Source organism: Pseudophryne corroboree, chromosome 4, assembly GCF_028390025.1.
Source record: "Pseudophryne corroboree isolate aPseCor3 chromosome 4, aPseCor3.hap2, whole genome shotgun sequence".
NCBI lineage: Eukaryota > Metazoa > Chordata > Amphibia > Anura > Myobatrachidae > Pseudophryne > Pseudophryne corroboree.
Genome location: NC_086447.1, coordinates 625211278 through 625225979, shown reverse-complemented (window position 1 = coordinate 625225979; position 14702 = coordinate 625211278). Strand labels below are relative to the sequence as shown.

The 14702-nt window shown below is 48.7% G+C and overlaps 1 protein-coding gene across 2 annotated transcripts in view; it reads right to left on the bottom strand.

Moving 5' to 3' along the window:
- The window catches only part of TSNAX (translin associated factor X), a 447127-nt gene extending 432644 nt beyond the window's left edge, over positions 1-14483 (bottom strand). The window contains exon 1 of one of the 2 annotated variants that reach the window (XM_063917691.1): positions 14280-14483. In XM_063917691.1, the coding sequence (XP_063773761.1) occupies positions 14280-14295 (16 nt within the window). In that variant the 5' untranslated portion in view covers positions 14296-14483. The remainder of the gene's footprint in view (positions 1-14279) is intronic. The other variant, XM_063917690.1, reaches the window with a different exon arrangement.
- Between the last annotated feature and the right edge of the window lie 219 nt (positions 14484-14702).

Genomic DNA, 14702 nt, shown 5'->3' with positions numbered 1-14702 from the left:
TAAACAAAGTGTGTCTACATTCACACAATTCATTTATGTTTCATATACACCTTATAAACACAGCCTGAAGGTCATTTAATACAATATTTTTAATAACTGTGTATTAAACAAAGTTTGTGTACATTGAGTCATCAAAAAACAAAGGTTTCACTATCTCACTCTCACTCAAAAAAGTCCGTATTTTGGAATATTCCGTATTTCGGAATATTTGGATATGGGATACTCAACCTGTATTTCAAATCCACAGTCTTAAGTGGTTCAAACCAATGTGATTTCAAGAACTCCAAAACCACATTGAGATCCCAAGGTGCCACTGGGGGCACAAAAGGAGGCTGAATATGCAGAACTCCCTTGACAAAAGTCTGAACTTCAGGCAGGGAAGCCAGTTCTTTCTGGAAGAAAATCGACAGGGCCGAAATCTGGACCTTAATGGACCCCAATTTGAGGCCCAACGTCACCCCTGTTTGCAGGAAATGCAGGAATCGACCCAGTTGAAAATCCTCTGTTGAGGCCTTCCTGGCCTCACACCAAGCAACATATTTTCGCCAAATGCGGTGATAATGGTTTGCGGTGACATCCTTCCTGGCTTTGATCAGGGTAGGAATGACTTCCTCCGGAATACCCTTTTCCTTCACGATCTGGTGTTCAACCGCCATGCCGTCAAACGCAGCCGCGGTAAGTCTTGGAACAGACAGGGCCCCTGCTGCAGCAGGTCCTGTCTGAGCGGCAGAGGCCAAGGGTCCTCTGAAAGCATCTCTTGAAGTTCCGGGTACCAAGCTCTTCTTGGCCAATCCGGAACCACGAGTATAGTTTTCACTCCTTGCCTTCGTATTATTCTCAGTACCTTGGGAATGAGAGGCAGAGGAGAAAACACATAAACCGACTGGTACACCCACGGTGTTACTAGAGTGTCCACAGCGATAGCCTGAGGGTCCCTTGACCTGGCGCAATATCTTTTTAGCTTTTTGTTGATGCGGGACGCCATCATGTCCACCTGTGGTCTTTCCCACCGGTATACCAGCATTTGGAAGACTTCTGGATGAAGTCCCCATTCTCCCGGGTGGAGGTCGTGCCTGCTGAGGAAGTCTGCTTCCCAGTTGTCCACTCCCGGAATGAACACTGCTGTCAGTGCTAACACATGATTTTCCGCCCATCGGAGAATCCTTGTGGCTTCTGCCATTGCCCTCCTGCTTCTTGTGCCGCCCTGTCTGTTTACATGGGCGACAGCCGTGATGTTGTCTGATTGGATCAGTACCGACTGGTTCTGAAGCAGGGGCCTTGCTTGGCTTAGGGCATTGTAGATGGCCCTTAGCTCCAGAATATTTATGTGAAGCGAAATCTCCTGATCTGACCACAGTCCTTGGAAATTTCTTCCCTGTGTGACTGCCCCCCAGCCCCGAAGGCTGGCATCCGTGGTCACCAGGACCCAGTCCTGTATTCCGAATCTGCGGCCCTCCAGTAGATGAGCCCTCTGCAGCCACCACAGCAGCGACACCCTGGTCCTTGCCGACAGGGTTATCCGCTGTTGCATCTGGAGATGGGACCCGGACCATTTGTCCAACAGGTCCCACTGGAAAGTCCTTGCGTGGAACCTTCCGAATGGAATCGCTTCGTACAAAGCTACCATTTTTCCCAGGACTCGTGTGCATTGATGTACCGACACCTGTCCCGGTTTTAGGAGGTCTCTGACTAGAGATGACAACTCCTCGGCTTTTTCCACTGGAAGAAACACTTTTTTCTGGTCTGTGTCCAGAATCATTCCCAGGAACAGAAGACGTGTCGTCGGGACCAGCTGTGACTTTGGAATATTGAGAATCCAGCCGTGCTGTTGTAGCACTTCCCGAGAAAGTGCTACCCCCACTACCAACTGTTCTTTGGACCTCGCCTTTATCAGGAGATCGTCCAAGTACGGGATAATTAAAACTCCCTTCTTGCGAAGGAGTATCATCATTTCGGCCATTACCTTGGTAAAGACCCTCGGTGCCGTGGATAACCCAAACGGCAGCGTCTGGAACTGATAGTGACAGTCCTGTACCACAAATCTGAGGTACTCCTGGTGAGGGGGGTAAATGGGGACATGTAGGTACGCATCCTTGATGTCCAGGGAGACCATGTAATCCCCCTCGTCCAGGCTCGCAATAACCGCCCTGAGTGATTCCATCTTGAACTTGAACCTTTTGATATAAGTGTTAAAGGCTTTTAAATTTAAGATGGGTCTCACCGAACCGTCCGGTTTCAGTACCACAAACATTATGGAATAGTAACCCTATCCTTGCTGAAGGAGGGGTACCTTGACAATCACTTGCTGTGAATACAGTTTTTTGGATAGCCACCAACACTGCCTCCCTGGCAGAGGGAGTTGCTGGTAAGGCAGATTTTAGAAAATGGCAGGGGGGGGGGGGGGGGGGGGGGGACGTCTCGAATTCCAGCCTGTACCCCTGAGATACTACTTGAAGGGCCCAGGGATCCACCTGTGAGAGAGCCCACTGTGTGCTGAAATTTCTGAGATGGGCCCCCACCGTACCCAGGTCCGCCTGTGAAGCCCCAGCGTCATGCTGTGGACTTTCCGGACGCGGGGGGAGGACTTTTGCTCTTGGGAACTGGCTGTATGCTGCAGCTTTTTCCCTCTACCTTTGCCTCTCGGCAGAAAGGACGTGCCTCGAGCCCTCTTGTGTTTTTGGGGCCGAAAGGACTGTACTTGATAATACGGTGCTTTCTTTTGCTGTGGGGTAGCTTGTGGCAAAAAAGTCGATTTCCCAGCCGTAGCTGTGGAAACGAGGTCTGAAAGACCATCCCCAAACAGTTCCACCCCCTTATAAGGCAAAACTTCCATGTGCCTTTTTGAATCGGCATCACCTGACCACTGCCGAGTCCATAACCCCCTTCTAGCGGCAATGGACATTGCACTAATTTTTGATGCCAGCCGGCAAATATCCCTCTGTGCATCACGCATGTATAAGACAGCGTCTTTTATATGCTCTACTGTCAGCAAAATATTGTCCCTATCCAGGGTATCAATATTATCCAACAGGGAATCTGACCACGCAGCAGCAGCACTGCACATCCATGCTGATGCAATCGCTGGTCGCAATATAATGCCCGTGTGTGTATATATAGCTTTTAGGGTAGCTTCCTGCTTTCTATCGGCAGGATCCTTTAGGGCGGCCGTATCCGGAGACGGTAGTGCCATCTGTTTTGATAAACGTGTAAGCGCTTTATCTACCCTAGGAGATGTTTCCCAACGTGACCTATCCTCTGGCGGGAAAGGGTACGCTGCCAATAACAGTTTAGAAATTATCAATTTCTTACCGGGGGAAGTCCAGGCTTCCGCACACACCTCATTTAATTCCTCAGATGCAGGAAAAACTACTGGGAGTTTTTTCTCACCGAACATAATACCCTTTTTTGTGGTACCTGGGGTACTATCAGAAATGTGTAATACATTTTTCATTGCCTCAATCATGTAACGGGTGGACCTATTGGAGGGTACATTAGTCTCATCGTCGTCGACACTGGAGTCGGTATCCGTGTCGACATCTGTGTCTGCCATCTGAGGTAGCGGGCGTTTTAAAGCCCCTGATGACATTTGAGACGCTGGAACAGTCACAAGCTGAGTAGCCGGCTGTCCTATGTCGTCAAACCTTTTATGTAAGGAGCTGACACTGTCACGTAATTCCTTCCATAAGTCCATCCACACAGGTGTCGACCCTTCAGGGGGTGACAACACACTTACAGGCATTTGCTCTGCCTCCACATCATTTTCCTCATCATACATGTCGACACAGCGGTACCGACACAGCACACACACAGGGAATGCTCTGACAGAGGACAGGACCCCACAAAGCCCTTTGGGGAGACAGAGGGAGAGTATGCCAGCACACACCAGAGCGCTATATACCACAGGGATATCACCTATAAAGTGTGTTTTCCCCTTATAGCTGCATATATATTATACTGCGCCTAAATTTGTGCCCCCCCCCTCTCTTTTTTACCCTTTCTGTAGTGCAGGACTGCAGGGGAGAGCCAGGGAGCGATCCTTCCAGCGGTGAGGGAAAATGGCGCCAGTGTGCTGAGGGAGATGGCTCCGCCCCTTTTTCGGCGGGCTTTCTCCCGCAATTTTAAGATTTCTGGCAGGGGTTAATATACACCTATATAGCCTCTGGGGCTATATATGGTGTCAGTTTGCCAGCCAAGGTGTTATTTATTGCTGCTCAGGGCGCCCCCCCCCAGCGCCCTGCACCCATCAGTGACCGCAGTGTGTGGTGTGCATGAGGAGCAATGGCGCACAGCTGCAGTGCTGTGCGCTACCTTGGAGAAGACAGAAGTCTTCAGCCGCCGATTTTCCGGACCTTCTTGCTTCTGGCTCTGTAAGGGGGACGGCGGCGCGGCTCCGGGAACAGACAACGAGGTCGGGTCCTGTGTGCGATCCCTCTGGAGCTAATGGTGTCCAGTAGCCTAAGAAGCCCAAGCTACCACCACTTAGGTAGGTTCGCTTCTTCTCCCCTTAGTCCCTCGGTGCAGTGAGCCTGTTGCCAGCAGGTCTCACTGTAAAATAAAAAACCTAAATTATACTTTCTTTCTAGGAGCCCCTAGTGTGCATCCAGCTCAGCCGGGCACAGAAATCTAACTGAGGCTTGGAGGAGGGTCATAGGGGGAGGAGCCAGTGCACACCAGATAGTCCTAATTCTTTCTTTAGATGTGCCTAGTCTCCTGCGGAGCCGTCTATTCCCCATGGTCCTTACGGAGTTCCCAGCATCCACTAGGACGTCAGAGAAAATCTATTAAATAATACTTGTGGCTTATAAATAGACAAACCAAGTAGATAATCCCTTCTAATATAAATAGATATGCTGTTAGCAATAAAAAAAAAAAAAAAAAAAAAACCACGTTTTTAAAAAAAATTATTAGATCACGACAGCAAAATGAGGCGGAATGAAATTGACGAAATGACTGTCGAAAAGTATTGTTGTCGAATCGACATTCTTCAAATGAATATACTTTTGGTCGAAAAGCCGCAATTTTACCATTGCAGACATGTCGAATTTGAGAAATGTCGAATTGCAAAAAGTCGAATCTGAAACGGCAGGTTTTTTGTCGAAAAGTACTGTACTGCATTGTCGAATCCAATTCGACAGGTTTTTTTTTTTTCTCGAAAATTCCCTGTTTTTCGACATTTGCGGCAATTCGACCGCAATTGCATATAACCCTTGAGGATGAGAATGGGCCGAGAAGATCCACTCGGTTTCAGGACTAGGAACAGCGTTGAACAGTACCCCCTGCCTCTCTGAGCCAGAGGCACGAGCACTACCACTCCCGTATCCAGGAGGGATTGTACCACCAGATGGAGAGTTTTTGCTTTTACCGGATCCGAAGGGACATTTGTTGAGCAACACTGGTGAGGGGGACGTTTCTTGAAAGAGATGGTGTATCCGTGAGTGACGACTTCCCTTACCCAGGCGTCCGAAGTGGTCTGTAACCACGCCTGAGCAAACCGTAGAAGTTGGCCTCCCACCCTGGGATCCTCCAGAGGGAGGCCTGCCCCATCATGCAGCAGGCTTGTCTGTTTTGGCAGCAGGCTGACGGGCAGCCCAGGCACGTTTAGGTTTGGGCTTAGTGGATTTGGAAGTGCGAGGCTGTTTCGGGTATGCCTGACCCTTTGCTTTACCTGGAGGTCGAAAGGAATGAAAGGAAGTACCCTTAGCCTTCGGGGACGAAGGCGTAGTACTAGGCAGACATGCAGTTTTAGCAGACGCTAAGTCAGCGACAATCTTGTTGAGATCTTCCCCAAAAAGAATGTTTCCCTTAAAATAGGATTTTAATACCTACCGGTAAATCCTTTTCTCTTAGTCCGTAGAGGACTAACATGCCTTACAACATGGCATTCAACCCAACGCATGCAACAGCATGAATAGTGACAGCAACAGGCTGACTATAACCACAACACAACACGTGTGTAACCATAACCAATAACTGCAGATACAGTACGCACCGGGACGGGCGCCCAGCATCCTCTACGGACTAAGAGAAAAGGATTTACCGGTAGATATTAAAATCCTATATTCACCTTACGTCCTAGAGGATGCTGGGGACACTTCAAGAACCATGGGGTTTATACCAAAGCTCAAGAACGGGCGGGAGAGTGCGGATGACTCTGCAGCACCAATTGACCAAACAAGAGGTCTTCCTTAGCCAGGGTATCAAACTTGTAAAACTTTGCAAAAAAGTGTTTGAACGCGACCAAGTAGCTGCTCGGCAAAGCTGTAATGCTGAGACCCCCCGGGCAGCCGCCCAGGATGAGCCCACCTTTCTGGTAGAATGGGCCTTCACCGATTTCGGTAACGGCAATCCAGCCGTATGATGAGCTTGCCGAGTCGTATTACAGATCCAGCGTGCAATAGTCTGCTTGGAAGCAGGAGCCCCAATCTTGTTGGGATCATACAGGACAAACAGAGCCTCCATTTTCCTAATCTGAGCCGTTCTGGTTACGTAAATTTTCAAAGCTCTGACCACATCTAGAGACTTCGATTCCTCAAAGGCGTCCGTAGCCACTGGCACCACAATAGGTTGGTTCATGTGAAACGAGGACCCCACTTTAGGCAGAAAATGCTGACGAGTTCTCAACTCCGCTCTATCTTCGTGGAAGATCAAATAGGGGATCTTGTAAGACAAAGCCGCCAATTCAGACACCCGCCTTGCAGAGGCCAAGGCCAACAGCATGATCACTTTCCAAGTGACGAATTTCAACTCTACCTTACGTAAAGGTTCAAACCATTAAGATTGCAGGAACCGCAACACTATGTTAAGATCCCATGGTGCCACCGGGGGCACAAAGGGAGGTTGGATGTGTAGTACGCCTTTCACGAAAGTCTGAACTTCCGGAAGGGAAGCCAATTCTTTTTGAAAGAAAATTGACAAGGCCGAAATTTGTACTTTCGGGCTAGGATCCAGCGCTCAACCTCCAAGCCATCAAACGAAGCCGTGGTAAGTCTTGGTACAAGCACGGCACCTGCTGTAACAGATCCTCTCGTAGAGGAAGAGGCCAGGGATCTCCTATGAGCAATTCCTGAAGATCTGGATACCAAGCCCTCCTTGGCCAGTCTGGAACAATGAGGATTGCCTGAACCCTTGTTCTTCTTATGATCTTTATCACTTTTGGAATGAGTGGAATCGGAGGAAACGCACATATACCGACTGAAACACCCACGGTGTCACTAGGGCGTCCACTGCTATTGCTTGAGGGTCCCTCGACCTGGAACAATATCTCGGAAGTTTCTTGTTGAGGCGAGACGCCATCATGTCTATTTGAGGAACTCCCCAACGACTTGTCACTTCTGCAAAGACCTCTTGATGAAGACCCCACTCTCCTGGATGGAGATCGTGTCTGCTGAGGAAGTCTGCTTCCCAGTTGTCTACACCCGGAATGAAGACTGCTGACAGCAGAAAACTTTTGTGGCTTCTGCCATTGCAGCTCTGCTCTTCGTTCCGCCCTGGCGGTTTATGTACGCCACTGCTGTTACGTTGTCCGACTGAATCAAGACGGGCAGATCGCAAAGAAGATGCTCCGCTTGTAGACGGCCGTTGTAAATGGCCCTTAACTCCAGAATGTTTATGTGTAGACAAGATTCCTGGCTTGACCATTTTTCCTGGAAATTTCCCCCCTGTGTGACTGCACCCCAGCCTCGGAGACTCGGAGACTCGCATCCGTGATCACCAGGATCCAGTCCTAGATCCCGAATCTGCGTCCCTCTAGGAGGTGAGAGCTGTGCAGCCACCACAGGAGTGAGATTCTGGTTTTGGAAGATATGATTATCTGTCGGTGCATGTGCAGATGGGATCCGGGCCATTTGTCCAACAAGTCCCACTGGAACACTGGCATGGAATCTGCCAAACTGAATGGCCTCGTAGGCCGCCACCATCTTCCCTAGCAACTGAATGCATTGATGAATTGACACTCTTGCTGGCTTCAGAATCTGTTTGACCAGGTTCTGAATTTCCAGAGCCTTTTCCACTGGATGAAAAACTCTGTAATTCCGTGTCCAGAATCATACCCAAGAACGACAGTCTTGTCGTAGGAACCAATTGTGATTTTGGCAAGTTTAGGAGCCAACCATGTTGTTGCAGAATTGTCAGGGAGAGCGTCACGCTCTGCAGTAATTGTTCCTTGGACCTCGCTTCTATCAGGAGATCGTCCAAGTGCGGGATAATTGTGACTCCTTGCTTGCGCAGGAGAACCATCATTTCCGCCATAACTTTGGTGAAAACCCTCGGAGCCGTGGACAGAGCAAACGGCAACGTCTGAAATTGGTAATGACAATCCTGAACGGCAAACCTCAGGTAAGCCTGATGGAGGATATATGGGGACGTGCAAGTAGGTATCCTTTATGTCGACGACACCATAAAATCCCCTTCCTCCAGAATGGAGATCACTGCTCGGAGAGACTATCTTGAATTTGAATTTTTTTTAGATAGAAATTGAGGGATTTTAAGTTCAGGATAGGTCTGGCCGAGCCGTCCGGCTTCGGGACCACGAACAGGCTCGAATAAAAGCCTACTCCCTGTTGTGACGGGGGCACCGTGACAATGACTTGATTTTGACATAGTTTTTGTATAGCACCGCATACCACCTCCCTGTCCGGAAGAGAAACTGGTAAGGCCGATTTGAAAAATCGTCGAAGGGTCACGTCTTGAAATTCCAGCTTGTACCCTTGGGACACTATTTCTAATACCCATGGGTCTAGGGTCGAACGTACCCAGAAATGACTGAAGAGTCGGAGACGTTCGCCCACTGGTGCGGACTCCCGCAGAGGAGTCCCAGCGTCATGCGGTGGATTTGGTAGAAGCCGGAGAGGACTTCTGCTCTTGGGAACCTGCCACAGCCAGTGACCTTTTTCCCTTTCCTCTAGAAGCAAGGAAGGAAGACCCTCGTCCTTTTTTGTATTTATTGGGCCGAAAGGACTGCATCTGATAGTGGTGCGTTTTCTTCTGTTGTGCAGGCACAGAAGGTAAAAAGGATGACTTACCTGCGGTAGCCGTAGATACCAGGTCAGCGAGGCCGTCACCAAACAAGACACCACTTTTATACAGCAGAGACTCCATAGCCTTCTTAGAGTCAGCATCAGCATTCCATTGATGAATCCACAATGCTCTCCTAGCTGAGACTGCCATAGCATTGGCTCTTGATCCCAAAAGGCCAATGTCCCTCGCAGCTTCCTTAAGGTAGGCTGCAGCATCCCTGATATGACCCAGAGTCAAAATAATGTTATCCCTATCCAGGGTACCAAACTCAGATGACAAGTTATCTGCCCACTTTTCAATAGCGCTACTCACCCACGCTGAAGTAACGGCAGGTCTGAGTAGCATACCCGTAGTGACATAAATGGATTTCAATGTATTTTCCTGCTTACGATCCGCAGGTTCTTTTAGGGCTGCCGTGTCAGGAGACGGAAGCGCCACCTTTTTGGACAGCCGTGACAGAGCTTTGTCCACAGTGGGGGGTGACTCCCACTTTTCCCTATCCCCAGAGGGGAACGGATATGCCACCGGAATTCTCTTGGGAATCTGAAACTTCTTGTCAGGATTTTCCCAAACCTTTTCATAAAGAGCATTCAGTTCATGAGAGGGAGGAAACGTTACCTCAGGTTTCTTTCCTTTAAACATACAGACCCTTGTATCAGGAACAGCAGGGTCCTCCGTGATATGTAACACGTCTTTTATCGCCACAATCATGTACTGAATGCTCTTAGCCAGTTTTGGATTTATTCTGGCATCACTATAGTCGACACTGTCCGTGTCAGTATCTGTATCTGCTATCTGAGTAAATTAACGCTTTTGTGACCCCGAGGGGGTCTGAACCTGGGACAACACATCCTCTACGGATTTTTTCCATGCCTGGTTTTGAGACTCCGATTTATCCAATCTTTTATTCAACCGAGCCACATTCGCATTCAAAGCACTCAAAACATTTACCCAATCAGGAGTCGGCAGTGCCGACAGGGTCACTCCCACAGCCGTTTCTTTCCCTAATCCAGTCTCCTCCTGGGAAGAGCACTCTGCCTCAGACATGTCGACACACGTGCACCGACACAAACACACTGGGCATATAGGGGACAGACCCACAGTAAAGCCTGTCAGAGAAACACAGCGGGAGTTTGCCAGCTCACAATCCAGCGCTTATCCCGCTTCTGAACACTTTTATATAAAGCCCCAGACCTGTTAGCGCTTTTATATTACATTAAATAGCACCAAATATACTTTGCCCCCCCCCCGTTTTTTGTACAGCAGTGGAGAGGAAGGCCAGCGTCTCTGCAGCTCTGTGGAGAGAAAATGGCGCTGGTGAGAGCTGTGAGGGCTAGGCCACGCCCCCTCAATGGCGCGCTTCAGTCCCGCTATTTTATCAAATATTTATACTGGCAGGGGACCGGATTCAGTGCCTAGGCACTTAAAACCCACTTTTGCCAGGTCATATTGAGGATTTACATGCTGCCCAGGGGGCCACCCTCCCCGCGCGCCCTGCAGCCTGTAGTGCAGCTGTGTGTGTGGGAGCATTGCGCGCAGCGCGGCCGCTGTGCGGTACCTCAAAGCCATCACTGAAGTCTTCTGATCTTCTTCTACTCACTTGTCTTCAGACTCTGCAAGGGGGGGTGACGGCGGGCTCCTGGAACGAGCATCTAGGCGTACCTAGCGTTCAGACCCTCAGGAGCTAATGGTGTCCTGTAGCCTAAGAAGCAGAGCCTTGAAACTCACAGAAGTAGGTCTGCTTCTCTCCCCTCAGTCCCACGATGCAGGGAGCCTGTTTCCAGCAGGTCTCCCTGAAAATAATAAACCTAACACAAGTCTTTTTCTGAGAAACTCTGGAGAGCTCCCCAGTGTGCAACCAGTCCCACTGGGCACAGATTCTAAACTGGAGTCTGAAGGAGGGGCATAGAGGGAGGAGCTAGTTCACACCCCTTTTAAAAAGTCTTAAAGTGCCCATGTCTCCAGCGGATCCCGTCTCTACCCCATGGTTCTTGAAGTGTCCCCAGCATCCTCTAGGACACAAGGAGAAAAGGGATAACCTCGAAGGTCTTTTTCGAGTCCAGATCTACCGACCAGGACCACAACCAGGGGATCCGGCGAGCCAGAATAGACGTGGTAGATGCTTTGGCCGCTAGGATACCTGCATCTGATGCCACCTCCTGAATATAATGAGAGGCTCTAACAATGTATGAAAGACACTGTTTTGCATTATCAGGAAAATTAGACTGTAGTTCCGCTTCTACTTCCTGAACCTAGGCCTCTATAGCTTTAGCAGCCCAAGAGGCCGCAATAGTAGGCCTATGCAAAACTCCAGCCAGAGTGTAAATGGACTTCAAGCAACCCTTACCTGTCGGTTCCTTCAGAGAGGTGACGGTAGTGACAGGCAGAGCAGATGACACCACCAGACGTGTGACTTGTGAGTCCACCGGCGTTTCCTAATTTTTTCTTAACTATGCAGCGAGGGGATAACGAGCTAGCATCTTCATAGACAGAGAATTTCTTTCCTGGATATTCCCAGGATTCCTGACGCTTAAACTTATCTGGTTTCTTAGAGGTAGCTGGGGGGGTTTCATCGTCATCATTAATTTGAAGAATCTGCCATATAGCCTCCAAGAGGTCAGGAACATCCACTTGGGTCAGGGATTCCCCATCAGAAGCATCTGCATCAGTGTCTGAGGGATCAGTGTATGCGCCATCTTCATCAGATGAAGTATCTGTAACATGAGTGGACTGTGAGGATGTAAGGGCCCGCTTGGAGGACACTTTGGCCAAGCAAAATCCTAACCCTCGCCCGCCTAAGACCAAAGACTGGTTTAATTGCTGTAACTGAGAGGACAGAGCATCTGCCCATGGTGGATTAACAGCAAGGACAATATGTGGCTGTAATGGCACAGGAGGTCCCATAGGGGGTGCAACTCTAGTTACCAGCGTAGTCAGTAAATTAGAGAATGTAGCCCACGGTGAGTCAGTCGTTACCCCCAATGTAGGAAACTGACTAAGGGGTACACAGCCCCCAACACCTGAACCCTCAGCTGCAATATTTTCCTCAGAGACATCAGGAGCATGAACACTGCCAGATGCAATGTCTGCCACCGAACCCTCACCCTGAGGAGCTGACATTATATGAAAGCACTACCGTAGGGTGGAATAGTACAATAAAAGCAGACCGAATACCTAACAAAAATCCCCCCAGATAGCATGACTACAGGCAGAGGGATCCAGGGCGGGAACATTAGCAGTAAATGGCACCCTGGGGCTACAGGTCAGAGCCAGTTCCCCTTGCTGGACTTCACCACCAGTACTGCGGGCCTTAAAGAAACGGACTTATTGCAAAAATCCGACCTGTGCCCATGCCCCGGTGGTCTAGTGGGGTCCCTGCACGGCCACAGTGTCCACGCCAGCGCGCACGGTCCGCCTCCCAAGGACTACGCCGGATCGCGGTTTGCAGGGAGTGTGTGTGTGTGTGTGTGTGTGTGTGTGTGTGTGTTGAGGGAGCCGCAGCATGATGTGTCAGAATGACACATAGCACTTTTAAGTGCCTATGTTGCGGCTCTGAAGTCTTCTTTCTTCACTTGAAAGCTCTTTTCAGGGCTACCCTGTTGTTAGCCTGCACTGCAGGCACCAACTTACAAACTGAGCTCCTGTGCACGGAGGCAGGGTTATAGAGGAGGCGGCACTGTGCATCTTGGGAACAGTCAAAGCTTTTAGCCTGTTGGTGCCTCGGATCAAGATCCATCTCTACACCCCAATGTTATCCCTGTGGAACCCCAGTGTACCCCGCTGCAGAAAAGTGGAATGTTATGCAATGGCCAAGTCAATCACCTGACCTGAATCCGATTGAGCATGTATTTCACTTGATGATGAAGACAAAACTGAAGGGAAAATGCCCCAAGAACAAGCAGGAACTGAAGACATCTGCAGTAGAGGCCTGGCGGAGCATCACCAGGGATGAAACCCAGCGTCTGGTGATGTCTATGCGTTCCAGACTTCAGGCTGTAATTGACTGCAAAGGATTTGCCACAAAGTATTAAAAAGTGAAAGTTTGATTTAGGATTGTTTAGTTTGTCCCATTACTTTTGGTCCCTTAAAAAGTGGGAGGCACATATACAGTAGAAACCGTTGTAATTCCTACACCGTTCGCCTGATTTGAATGTAAATACCCTCAAATTAAAGCGGAAAGTCTGCAGGTAAAGCACATCTTGTTTGTTTCATTGCAAATCTATTGTGGTGGTGTATAGAGCCCAAAATATGAGAATTGTGTCGATGTCCCAATATTTATGGACCCGACTGTATATAGCAATAACCTCACAGACCAGACAAAGGAACAGATGGAAGCAGCCATCCAAGTGTATTATGCTCAGAAGAAGAAGCAGAAAAAGCACAGCACACAGTGTGAATGGTGCGACGGGTTATTCCACCCAGGATACATTTCAAAGCCGCGGATTGACACTGTATCTGGAAGCCAGCCACAAGGCAGTGTCTAAAGTGACATGCAAGGCTAACACAGGTTGAAGCCATGGGGTAGATGTATGTGTATCATGTATGCTGATACCGCTTCTACCCCATATATTAAAGTTAGGTTGTGTGTTAAATGACAGGGGCACTTGCATCGCCATCATTTTCGTTGCTGAGCTTTAAGATAGCGAGCTGATGTGGCAGCCAATGCATACCTCCCAACATGACCCTCTCCAGGAGGGACACCGTACTCTGCTTCTGGACTTATCACTTAATGTATGATTGCCCTCACCTGTGGTGAAACACCTTTCTTATCCATTAACCTGTTCAACACAGGTGCTGGCAATCATATACTAAGACGGAGTCCAGGAACAGAGCATTGTGTCCCTCCTGGAGAGGGTCATGTTGGGAGGTATGTGAATGGTCAGTGGTACTGACAATTCCAACAGCTGCATCCAGGATGGGGGAGGGGGCGGCTGAGATGTTAATTCATATCGTTGGCATTGGTTCCTGCTCTGCCTCATTAAAAAGACAGAAGAGCTATAATTTCACGAATCATATATATATATATATATATATATATATATATATATAGCACATCTAGCAGCATGTTCAGTGTCCCAGGTCGGACACCTGATTAAGGTATAAATTTCACTAATTGCAGTAACTAGGTCAATATCTCCCTTCGCCGAAAGATATGAAGCAATACTTAGTACACAACCCACCTATGTTGATTTGGGGTAATAAGACAGCAATGCCCAACATCAGCCAATAGGAAACGTTACCACAATATAACGCAGCCCACTCACCTTCCTTATTACTCATAACTGACCGATCACCAAGTTTCGATATTCTAGAACCAACAGATTCTCCGTAGAGTATTGCTGAGAGAATAGCAGCACACAGATCGTCCACAGCCCAGACCTTCAGTTCATAAGAGAGAACCGCAGGACCTCAGCAGCCAAGCCCCATGACTACAGACATACGTGCCGCTGATACAGTATAACACAGAGGCCACAAATTTTCCAGTAACAAAAATGACACGATTATACGTGCAAGTCACACATACAGTACTTCACATTAGTTAATTAAATAAACAAACCACATTTATAAATCGCTGATAGTCTATCAGGAGATGTTGTAAACACCTATTTCCGCTATGCACCATGGGAAGTGTAGTCCCTGTAGGCAAGAAATTTTTTTTTGTTTTTTTTAAGTTGAGCGTGAAACAC